The sequence below is a fragment of the Athene cunicularia genome (genome assembly GCF_003259725.1).
Source record: "Athene cunicularia isolate RWA chromosome 5 unlocalized genomic scaffold, athCun1 chr5_part1, whole genome shotgun sequence".
Taxonomy (NCBI): Eukaryota; Metazoa; Chordata; class Aves; order Strigiformes; family Strigidae; genus Athene; species Athene cunicularia.
This window is the reverse complement of record NW_020799101.1, coordinates 27822902-27835822: the sequence shown is the minus strand read 5'-3', so window position 1 is coordinate 27835822 and position 12921 is coordinate 27822902. Positions and strand designations below refer to the sequence as shown.

The 12921-nt window shown below is 38.9% G+C and overlaps 1 protein-coding gene across 3 annotated transcripts in view; it reads left to right on the top strand.

The window, feature by feature from the left end:
- KIAA0391 (KIAA0391 ortholog) overlaps positions 1–9556 on the top strand; it is a 52569-nt gene extending 43013 nt beyond the window's left edge. For all 3 annotated transcript variants that reach the window (XM_026849114.1, XM_026849113.1, XM_026849112.1), the window contains exons 6-8: positions 5692–5840; positions 7219–7414; positions 9147–9556. In XM_026849114.1, the coding sequence (XP_026704915.1) occupies positions 5692–5840; positions 7219–7414; positions 9147–9278 (477 nt within the window). In that variant the 3' untranslated portion in view covers positions 9279–9556. The remainder of the gene's footprint in view (positions 1–5691; positions 5841–7218; positions 7415–9146) is intronic.
- Positions 9557–12921: the final 3365 nt, after the last annotated feature.

Genomic DNA, 12921 nt, shown 5'->3' with positions numbered 1-12921 from the left:
TCACATAAGCGTGATGATGGTGGGAGTTAATTCCTTGCTAATCTTTGGAGAGAATGCTCATGCTCAGTCCCACCTGACAGTATACTGTGGTATATGTATGCCTGTGGTCAGCCTTGAGGTTTCTGCTGCAGTCTCACAGCAACCGTGTTGGGGTGCGAGGCAGTACTAACAAATAGGTAGCACTAACAAAAAGGTGAAAATAATAATAGAGCAGTTTGTGGCTGTTACTACCAGATAATCTGATTGTAGGTGTGTTTGGCTTCTAAATGGCAGTTAGTGAAACTAAATGTTTAGAAAATGGCAAACATGATTTATTAATAACAAATCCGATTTAAACTTTTTTGGAGGTGATAACTTCTTCATGCTATATTTGTATGCAGGTGAGCAACTTTTTGCTGAATCACTGAAGGTGTGCTTCCTAGCAGCAATGTTTTGGGGTTTCCCATATGACAAATGGGAAACCACCAGCAGTGTCCAAGGAGAAAGGCTGTCTTACAGCAAGCTAACCTTTGGAAGTGGGACACGTGGCACAGTGTGATCTAGTGATAGAACAGGTGACTGGCAGTGAAGCCTTAGGAAATCTGTATCCTGCTCTGCTCATATAGTTCCTTGTATGAGGTAGAGTAATTAATCTGTCTTTATTGTGCCCCATCATCCACCTGTGTAAAACGGAGACGTAATTATGCATTCACTTCGTAAGGCTGTTGTGAAATTTAAACAATGAGGATCAATCTTGCAGTGTGACAAGGATTCCCTTCTCTCCCAGCTTAACTGCTATGTTTGATCCTCATTAAAATATGCAGAATTGTGCATGTGGGTCACTGCAAAACTACTTTTAGGAATTTGTACAGAAAAGTTGCCTTCTGATGGGAAACTGTTAATGTTTATTCTTACCTGAAAAGTGGTTCTTTTAAGGTATAACTTGCTGATTATTAAAATGTAAAACTACCAGTTACAGCATTTTCAGTTGTTTTATTTACTATTTGCAAAGCTCAGGCTTTTTACATGATATGAAGTTCAACATCAACATGATCATGTGGAGTATGCATTCTCTGTCCTACTACTCAGCCTTCCCACCTCTTTTCACTCCAGTTCCTCTGATCCTGCCCTGGTGTATGAACACAGTTGTGATTTTGCCATGATCTGGTTGAAAACATGGCCCAACAAATAGATTATATCAGCACCACAGGGGGAAAAAAGAAAAAAAAAAGGTTCATTGTGATATGAGGGCAGGACCTGGGTGGTGGAGGGGAAATTCCATAAAATGGCATTGGTGCAGAAACAAAAAAGAACTCATTTACGTGTGGAGAAGTAGCTCATATCTCAGGGACTGTCCCAATGAAAGATAAATGTATACATTCAGCCAAAGTATTATAAAAGTGTGCTAGTTTTTCACTGATTCACAGATAAGGGTGCAGAAATCAGAATATGCACACTGGATACATACATATATTTAACTAGGGATTATTTTTAATAATTTAAAAATTAAAAAAATATTAGCAGTGTGCTTAGAAGAACCACACTGGGAGATACTTGGTACATTTGTGAACAGCTGGCCTTGACTCTTCTGTTGATCTGTGTGTAGTTTCATACTTCTTTGTGGTTGCACCCTGGCTCCATCAGAATCATTTGCTGAAGTGCTGTGAACACAGAATTGTTTGCATTGTAAGTAAAATGTTAAGGTTTAGGAGAAGCTTGAAAAAGATCTAATTAAAAAAAGACTAGGACAGCAGAGGAATAATTGAAATGTAACTGATAAATGATGAAAGGGATTACAAGTAGAACATGCTCAGCAGGGGCTAATGAGCATGAGTTTCTTGGAGAAGGATCTAGTGATCTTCACAAACAGTTGGTTAAAATGTCTGTGCAGTTCAGAAAGAAACATGGATCCTGATGTGCCCTGTGAAGAGGAAAATAAGACTGAATGTAATGGTAGTTATCTGTATAATCCAGTAGTACTTCTAGTGCCTTGTGTGGCCAGTAATTTGTGCAGAACAGCAACGATTCACAACTTGTTGCTATTCTGCCTCAGCCACTTCTTGGCATATGAATTGAAGAAGTCCATATAGCCATGCTTATTTTCCCTTCTGTGCAAAATGGCATCTTATAATTCTTGTTTTCAAAGAAAATGTGTTTTTATATGCTCTGCTGTCCAAATTTGAAAAATACTAATACTCATAGAAGGTCATTCTTTCTCTAATTTTGTACTCCTCAAGAAAATAAACAGCATAGGGTATGTGTGTTGTATATTTTTTAATGTTTTATACAGATTACCTTTTGAACAGATTATCCAGCTGACCATCTGATGTTTGCTGCCCAAATAATGTGGGAACATTCAAGGGGTGCATCTACATAGATCTTATTGCACATGGCATATTTGCATTGTGTAGTGGCAGATAATAATTTTTAGATAACTTTTGGAAGTGCTAAATTAACAATATACTCATGTCTTTTTAAGTGAGAGATCACTACTGCTGGTTTTTTGTTATGTTCAGTTTCCTCTATGACTAAAACAAGTGTTACTGTGTGTCTCACATCTTCCCTTCTTGAGAAGCAGCCAGGCGTGGGAGTAGACACACTTAGGAAACCCCCCATGTAACTTCTGTGACTCCCTGTAGACCACCCCTGTTAAGCACCCAAGCCTAAAATGAGGTGAAATCCTTTAGTAAAGTTGCATCAGGCAAAGGAGTGTGCAGAACAAAAATTATCTTTATCTTGTGAAAGCAAAAATAATTTCTATCTTTGGCATTTTAGTTGTGTAAGTAAAGGTTAATCTCTGTGGTAAGTAGGGAGGAACAGTCTGCTGTTATGCAAGCAAGAGTTTCTATATTTTTTTAAAGGCAATTCCCATTAATTTTATTACAATGTAAGCCTGTTTTGAGTTTTTCCATTACAAAACTGTAGCTAATTTATACCACCTCTCAATTTTTTCCCAGAAGCACTTCATACTAGAGAACCTCATATGCTAATAACATGTAGGAGAAGAAAGTCCATATGACTAACAAAGTGCCAATAGTTATAACCTTCAGAAAGAAAGACTTAAGGGAGCTGGATCCAAGCCAGTTAAGTTTTTTATAAACTTGGGAATAGCCCCAGTTGATCAATCTGTGTCTGGAAATCCAGCTGTCTTTGTGTTGAACCATAAATGTAATTAAAAGGTGTTCCTTTTTTTTATTGGGGGTAAACTCCAGCAATTCAAATGCTGGCAATTCTTCATTAACTTGCAATACCGCTGGTGCAGCTATGTTCCTGACACTCTTTTTGACTCATAGCCTACTTTTAGGACTTGTTTCTTCTGTTGTACCATCAGGATGCTGTTGCTGTCTAGTTTTTTTATTTTAGACCTTATGGAATGAGTTTCTGAAGTGTTCTTTGAAAAATGTTTTTAACTTTTTTTTCACATGACTTCCTGCTAACATTCCCTTAATGTAGCAAAACATAAGGCAAGAAGGAAAAGTATTTTCATTTGGAATTTGTAAGGAGTTGCTTAAGTTACTCATGGTTTATACTTCTTCACGACTACATGAAAATGTGTGTGGATGCAGTAGGTACATTCCTAACTTTTATTAAGTTTAATGAACTCAGCTTAACAAATTTAATTCTCCTTTGGTATTTTTGTCCAACTATTTGCAGGACTGGGCCAGTGCATGAGAACCAGAAGATAAAGGTGACTCTAAACAAGTACAATTGATGAGCCAGTTTTTACAGCCCAGATAAGACATTCCGAAAAGAAATTTTAAGAACCTCATAATTTAATAATCAAATAAATTATGTGGCATAGATGAGAAGATACATTATTACATAATATAGTTACTTTGAAAGCCTTCCAGTAACATGAAAATGGTGGCTTTTGTTTGTATCTTCCAATTCTGGGTTCCAGTAAGAATTCTGAAATGTATCTCCAAAGATTCAGGGCATGCATTGGAGAGAATGCCGTTTTTATTTTAACCTGCCATTTTATAGGCAGAAATGACTTTTCCTCCTCACATCATGTCCTGTTTGTTTTAACCAGGGAAAAGTAGATTGTATGCATGCATAGCCAATGTCCAGTACGATCTCCTGGCAGCAGGAAGTCAGTTCCAATAGGTACCGTTAGGCTCTTGTGCTTTGTGATAGCACCAAGACCCTATGACTCTATGAAGACAGAGACTTCAAGCCCTCAGAGTCAGTGCTGGTAACAGCAGCTTATAGGTCAACAGTTAAAATTAATGTAGAAAATCTTCTGGCCTCCTCTCTCAGTTCCTCAGATCCAGATTCATGGCATACTTAGTTTGATCCACCTAGAGGTTCTTTGCCAGGAGGGGCAGTCCTATACTCCCTGTCCTTACCACCTCCAACAATGTGTTCCCATCACTTTTGACTCAGGTCTGTCAGTTGTGTGGCTGCAAACTGAACCCTGCAAAAAAAATTTATTTTGTTGGATCAGTGAGCTCATCGGTAGTTCTGACATTGTTAGATCTGACGCAACAGAAGTAGTGGGAATGTGCAGCTCAAGAGAGCAGGGCTACCCCTTTCCACTGCTATTTGCAGGTAGATCAAACTAAATGCATGGTGAGATTGTACCCAAGAGTTAGAAGAACAGTTCTTTCTAGCCTCTGAAACAAACGATAATGATATCAGTTAATGATAAGGGTAAAAAATAGGAAGAAAGGAGGGGAAAGAGCAAGAGTAGAAGGCAGTTGGAGGTATTGCAGGGAGAAGAGAGAACGGAAGAGGGAGGTAGTTAGAAAAGCAGGAAGAAGGATTAGAGAAAAATTGGGAGTTTGTATATTGACAAATAGTGGCAGCAAATGCAGGTGAAATTAGGGAACACCTTTCCCTGGTGGTTGAGCATACTGTCCTCAGCCTTCAGACGGGATGCTTCAGTCTCAAGGAGTTCTCTCTTTCTGGGCAGAATTGAAATGCATTGTTTTGTGAGCAATCCATAGTAATAATCTGGATGCTGAAAGCCAGAACCTTTGCCCTCAATGAGTTCTGTCTGTCTGGGTGAAGTGGGGAGAAGCATTTATTGCTGAACAGGCACAGCCCTAAGATGCTGGTGAAAAGTCCCTCTGAAGAGAAGCTGGCGCAGCAGTGAATTTGCCACTTCAGGATATTGGTTCATAAGTGGGAGGCTAGTCTGGCTGTGGCTTTCATAAACCCTTAATCCTGAGGTCACAGATTTCCTTTTACTGAAGCTTGCTTCTTCCCCACAGAGCAGCCCAGATCACATGTAGTTCTCTAATTTCGACAATAGGTGGAGCTGGAAAAGCAGTATGGTTCGGGGCTCGGTCCTTCTCTAATACCAACAAAGCCTTCGGTGCTGAATCATTTCCAAAAGTAGATATTACTTAAATCTCAATGTGATTCAGTTCTCTCAGCTGACTCTGACTTTCTGAGATCTCCATACAACTCCTCCTGGGTTCATTCATGTCATTCAAGCTGCAAGAGCTAGGAAAAGTTTATAATATCAATGTATTTTCTCTATATTTGAGATCAGCTTCCTACAACGAATTGTTTTGGGGTTTTTTTTCTTTGTCATTAGGGAGTTAAATTAGTTATCTACTTAATTCGTATTAAGTTATCCATATTTATTCATATTAAGGTTAAGAACTGTGGGAAATGAGGGTATGCTAGAAGTCCCACTAGTGTGTCTTCCTCAGTCTGTTTTTACAGCTAATAAAATATTTGGGTTTGCTTTGTTTTCTGCAGCTATTTGATGCTGTCAACTGCCTGGCAAAAGAGAATGCCCGGTTGCTTGTGCTGGGCCGCAAACACATGCTGACCAACTCTTCGAATTGGAAAAGAGAGATTATGAAGGAGATGCAGAATAAGGCAGACTTCTTCTTTGCTGAAAATATGTAAGTTTAAGAAAATGTCTACATGTAATGGAGATCAGCACCTGATTTACACACATTTTAAATCAGTATAAACAACTGTAGCTTCTAGTACCATTACTAGTATCTCCAGCTCTGTGTGTGTGAAAGAGAAACGTATCCCTTGCTACACTTGTTTTAAAAAACAATACATACTAGAAGTTGCATTTGAAGAATTTCATCACTTAGAATCATGTTGACATTTGTATGATTTATTAGGATTTATAACTGTTAAAACCACTGCCAAGACCACAGTGGCCTGAACTTAGAGAATACCAGATAGTGTTGGTGTACAGCTGCTCCCAGAAGAGAATTTCTGTGAGTGAAGATAACACCCTCTGCCTGCCTCATTTAAGAAGTGCAACCCCCTTGCTCTGGCCCAGTCAAGCCTGTCTTTGTCTCTAAACTAGGAACTTGCCTCCACCTCATTGTCCCCTCTCCTTGCCCTGCTTTCCCCATATAATGAGTCTCAGTTTTCCTTCGGTTCCAGCTCCACCTAGTCTCCATCTGAGCTGGGCACTGTTGGTCTGCTGTTTCTTCTGTGATCTCAGTTCCCAGAACTTCTGACCAAGTTCCTTGTCCCAACAGCCAGTCCAAGTCTCTTCTGTCTGGCTCCTTGTTTCACATCTGTTCTTCATCCTCTTTCCAGTCTGGCTCTTGTTCTCTTTGCTGTTGAATCTCATTGCTTTCTTTCCTGCTATCTGAGCACCAACAAAGGGGACTCTGTTGCTGCAGGCTGGAAATCCTCATTAATCTCATATCTTGTCACTTAATATTACAGTAATCCACAGCAATCAAAAAGTGGTTTCAAGCAAAGTTCTGCTCAGGTTCTCCAGGTATAGGGTATCTTGTGCCCACTATAAATGTATTTTTAGAGACTTTTCCCTAAAATTGCTTCAGTTTAATAGCATCTAATGTTATGTTCCAAATAATCATAGTACTTTTGGAGGTATATTTACCCATGTAAAGACAAAGATTCACAGATTTGTGCTGTTGCCTGCATTACATTTTATTATCAGTTGTGATGATTGTTCATATTCCAACCAAGTTTTGGAGGTGCCCTTACGAGTTTTGGCAGTTCTGTTCCACATACCGCTGTTGTGTGGCAAAAGATTATACTGTATTGCCAGATTGTGACAGGAGAGAAAACCACTCTTTGTAGCATGCAGTTAACTTTTATTGCACTCTTAACTTTTGGTGCCCAGGGGTAAGTAGAAGTTCTTTATTTTACCAAGGAACTAGAGTAGTGATGGGAGTTTTCAGTGTTGCTGATGAATAAATCTCAGATCAACATTAGATTCATTTCCTGCAACCACTTACTGCCTTGTAAATGACGTCTGTCTTTTCCATTTGTTTTGTTAAGCTCTGAAGATGATGCCTTCTTATTATATGCCACTCTTCAATCAGGCAAGCATTGCAAGTTTGTTACTAGAGACTTCCTCCGGGATCACAAGGCTTGTCTTTCTGACAGTCTGACGCGTCATCTGTTCCATAAGTGGCAGCGTAGACACCAAATAGTGTTTGCCTCTTCTGTGGAAGGAAAGCATATACGTTTTTTGGTAAGTTTTCTGCTACAGTCAGAAAGGACATAGAGCGTACTCATTAAATATATGCAATTTCAAACTCTGGAAGCAAAAAATTCTTGTTGGAGTCTAAGAAATGGATTTGTACCAATGGGCTCAAGACTCCAATGCTTACTGAAAATTCCTTGTATTCACAAAGCATGCCACAAATGGAAAAACTGTCAAAAAGACAAGGAATGCTGCCTAAATGTTTAAAATGTAAATGTATGTATGCTTGTTTATAAAAACCTTTCCATTGCTGTAAAACATAAGTGCCAGTATTTCTTAATTTATTTTAAACTTTGAAATACCTTATTCTCCTCTGTAGCACTGTTACAAAATACCAGTGAATATAAATATAAAAAATTGTATAAATATTTATAAATATAATATAAAATTCTAATTGTACAATAGAATTTCTTTCATCTTTACTTTTAAAAAGCAGGGAAATACAGGTATTTCAGTATTCACTGTAATATTAGCCTAACATATGTATAAAGTTTCATGAAGGAAAGCCCAGAACAGTCAGGCTTACAGTCAGCTCTAGGAGTTACAGTCTTCCAAGCATGATATCATCTTATAGTAGGATACTATGCTGTTATTGTCTAGAAGACACGTAACTTTGTGAGCCATGAACAGTACATTAACAGGAGTGCAGCTGTTATAAGATTTTTATAGGGAAAAATTCATCACATGACATTCCATATCATGCAGGTTTTTTGTTATCTGCATGTTACTGCCTACTGAAAGGAATACTGCACCTATGCAGATTATTTTTCTTGCTGCTTTGGTTAAAATTGTAAAATAATATTCATCGTTACAAACAGACCATAGAGATAGAGGCTTATAAGAACAACATCCTTTCATTCAGTGTTGCCATATAGGAGTTTCTTTTTATGGAACCAAATACTGAATGTAGGGTTACCTGAGTATCACAGCTTTAGCTACACCTTGTTTCTTTTGTACAAAAGGGCTACTAATTTTCACATCTTAGTTTCCATACAAGTGATTTGGATAAATGACATTCCCAGTCATAGCTATCTTCTAGGTTATTCTGGAAGCTGTCAGGCAAAGTAGATTTCAGGGAGTACACATACAGAGTGATAGTATTTCTGAGAACTGTAGTTTCCAAACAGTAATGTTTCTTTTGTATTTGTGTTATATATATTGAGTTAGTATACCTGTAACATAATAGACCAGAAAAATAGTTTATTATATTTGTTCAAGTAGATGCTCTTAAAAGTATTAGTGATAAACCCTTTTCTAACATCCTCCTCAGTGCAGAGCAAGTCAGTTCTGTAAAGAGGTACACTGAGAGAACAAACACGATATGTCATTAATGTCATTAAATCCAATCAGTTCAAGCCTACAAACTCCACATCCTGAGTTAATTCCCATGTGATTTCATTTAATTGAACAGAAAAACAATGATTTTGCTATTTCTAGAAATAGGATGCATTATGTTCAAATCATTATCTGGTGGAGCTTGAAGGAAGAATTTTAACCATTTATAATGACTCCTAGACCACAAAATACTAAAAGATGTTTTAGTTCTTCCACCAGTACTAAAATTTAGAATTTGTTTGGTGTACAGAAATAAATGAGAGTTGTTAAAGAGATGAATCTGTGGAGATTTCTAAGATGGAAGTTAGAACTACTTATAACTGGTATTTTAGTAATATACTGTGTAAAGTCTAAAAAAATGTTTTTATCTGTCTTTATCCAACAGCCTACTCTCTGTTATGACTGTGTGGTACAGACTACAGGTGATACATGGCATATCCCTTATAAAGACACTTTGGAAGAAAAATATTCATATCGAGTACCAAGAAAATGGCTCTGCATTCAGCGGACGCAATGAAGAATGTAATTGCACAAGCTGAAGTTGCTTTTTTTTTTCTTTTAAATCACTGTTGCTGACTAGGAGAACTCAGCAGTACAATGATGAGATTAATGTGTGAGGCCTATAACTAAAGAAAAATCAGTGACTACATTTTGTCAAAGTCATTCCTGCAGTAAATCTGTTAACATCAGTGGTGTTCCAGCAGGGACAAATTAGATCCATTATTTCCACCTTTACAGGTGATTTCTGTAGCCTCTCGATGTGATTTGAATTAAAACTTGGTTTTGCTCTTGGAATTTCAGGTTGTGAGGGGTTTTATCTTTTTTTTCTGGTCAAGCATTTCATCTGCACTGTAATTCATAAACTCTGTACTTCAAAATGATGAAGCAGGACTTGCAAAGTACCTTCAAAATTTGTGGGGCTGGCCGTGCAACAGTGTTGCAATGTCTACCAACCAATAAATGGTGGTAATGGGGCCAAATGGTATGTTTACTGTTTGCCAGACACTGAGAGCCCTAATACATTCTCACACTAGTTAGAATTCATTTGATCACATAGAATGTAGGCTATTTGTTACAGCAACATACATTAAGATTTTGTTTGGAAGAATAAGGAAACAGACAGTGGGATATTGTGTGGCTCTTTCACACTCTTAAATTTGCTGCTTCTGACAGGTTTTCATGTCATTGGAATAGTTTGCTTATGAAAACGCATGGATTTTTTAAACAAAAATTGGTGATAACAAGAAATTCTTACAGGCAATAATAGGAAAGGATGAATTTTGTACAGAGATTTCTATAAAACCTATCTCAAGTTATAAAACAAGAAAAATAGTACGTATTACAGGAAAAGTGTTCTAAGTTATTATTTCTGTGTGTATGGTGTGTTCATTTATTGCAGTTACCACTTTAATAGAAACCTTTCTCCCCCAAAACAATAGAAATGCTACATTAATCTCAGATGAAATATCATGGTTTTGTCCTATTTGTCTTGTTCACTGAAGAGTCCTCTGTTTGAAACTGAACTATGTGGATCTTTTTTTATAGTACTTGCGGTTCTGAGCTTCTGCAGTGGCCCATGACAAGCTCTCTCAGGACTCTCAGCATTCAAGCATGTTCCCTGCTATTTTTTTCATGTCAGAGAGCAATCCTGACACTTGTTCTACTCCTGGTGATACCAGTTTGTAAACCAGCAGGTGTGATCTGCATACAGTCATGTCCTTCAGGTACTGTGCAGAAAGTGTAGAGGAGCTGGGTAGCTCTTGAGGTAACCTAGAATATAGGTTTTAAATTCATCATGTTGGTAGCGTTCATCACAGACCCCTTTTCTGACAGAACATGACAGCTCTTGTATGTCACCTGCTTTCTGGAGTCCACCAGGGAAAGCAGAGAGATGGGCTCTACGTCTCTCACTCCTCAAACTGATTTACTTTTAATTTGTCAGAAGATTGGGTTTACAGTTCTGTAAGTTAGAGAACTGCCACATCTCCTTGAAAGTGCAGATACTGCTTTATTAAAGCAAGTGTCTTCTCCTGTACAGGACTGCTTAGTTAGCAACTTTTGCTCTGTATGAGGGTTATTTACCCTCTGTATGAAGTTCCACAACAGCGTAAGCTTATGTGAATCAGTGCTGTTATGGTCCCGGTTTGGGTCTAGCCTGGGGGGTTGTGCAGTCCTAAGCAATTCAGAGCTGAGTCAGGTGAATGCAAACTCCTTAGAAAATTCATTTTGGCTAGGTCAAAATTGGCATCATTGTATGGAACTAGCAGCACTGCACGAATACTAGTACCTGCGTGGAACAGGAAGGGAACATCAGGCTGCAGAAGATGGGTCCCTGCAGCTCTGCCTTAGGTTTGCTTTAGCTGACCAGAAACTGCACCTTCAGGTTATCCACTCACTGCCAGACATGTTCATCCATTGAAGTTTGTATTTTACCTCACTCTGGTCATTAACAGACATGCACAATATCAACATCCAACTGGAATACATGCATTCTCTACTTCCTTTTGACTGAGGACATGTCCTAATCAATCACTTGTGTTTCATCTCAAAACTGTTCTTACAAAGATACCCTAATACCTTCTAAATAATAACACTTCCTAAATACACATTCTTAGTGTATTCAGGGGAAGATGGAACAGAATCTAATTTACAACAGGAAGATGTCCCAACATCAGTGTCAGAATTGTTGTGATTTCTTTTTCCCTGTGTTTGCTGCTAATACACTTGACTGTAGATCCTTATAGGGAATTAATGGCCTTGTCTCTCTAGAACCAAAGTGGAAACATTAGTGATCAACCTACAAACTTGCATACTACCTGTTCGTACAGCTGTACACAGTCTCCAGAGGCTCAATTCTGTCTGGGTATTGTGGAGGGGATGCACAGGGATCGATTGCTTGTGGTATCTTCCCGTACAAAAGTGGCATCAAACGGTGCTGGCAGACAGAAGGCTCAGATGAAAGGTGAGGTTTCAGATAAAACCACACAACGCGTCGTTATGCTGAGCATATGTCATGGCATGTCATGGAGTTCACGTGAGTTCAAGGGGAGACTGGCAAGTTCATGAAAGAGAAATCCAGCAAGGGTTATTAAATAACCAGACACTATCTCTGGCTTGGGAAGTCCCACCAGATGGTTGGAGACTGGGAGAGGATTCAGGAAATGTATCATTAAAGGCTCTCTGTAGTCGTAGTATTTTTCCTTGGGCATCCACTTTTGGCCACAGTTGGGAGACAGGGCATCAGGCTAGACAGACTCTGTGTCTGATGCAGCAGAGATGTTCTTACACTGTTCTGTGTGTGCCAGCGCTTGCATCACAGCTTTAAACGTGTTGTGTCTGCCCATGAAGTGCTTCCCTAATGAAGGGACAAACTCTGTGTCTTGTAATACAGAGCGAGACATTTTATTCTCCTGTAGTATTAATAAGCAGGGAAAAGTATTGAAAAATCCAAGAAAGCAGACTTTTTATGTAGGGCATACACAAAATGCACCTGTAATCTGCTACTTCAACAAAGAGTAAGCTCATCTAAGCGTGATCTTTTAAAATAGAGTTGTGGATACCAAAACATAGCTTTTTCAACTCTTCTAATGACCGACTTTAAAAAAAAAAAAGCCTTCCCACAAAGAGTAGGGGAAATCCAAGATGCTGAAAGGCAAAGCTCATGAGTTTAAATTTGGGGAATTTCCCTTTGTACTGGACACTGATAAAAAGTCTTTTAAAGATCACATTGTAATGCAGCTGCAGCAACAATTATGGTATTTTAAACATCTTTTTTTGAGGTTAGTATATTTGCTTTAAAATAATACTCATTGAACACGTGGAAATATTTTGTTTAGAAAATTAAGAGGGAGTTCGTTTTCTCGGCTGTCTGTACAGCTCATGGTGATACTTTTCTCCACTTTTCTGGTATTTCCGTGCCTATTCTCGCATGCCTGCCGAACATGTCTTGAGTTTTTCCATGAATCAGAAACCACTTGACGGGCCCCACAGTTCGCAGCTTCCCAACCCCCGCCCGCGGGCTCGGCCCCTCGGCCTCCCCGCGCCTTTCCGCCGCGCAGCCGAAGGTTAAACGCGTAACAGCTGCCGTGCGCGCAGTGGTCTGCGCTTTGCTCACGATGCGGGGGATATGTCGCGACATGACAGCTGTCAGCGTTGCCCCG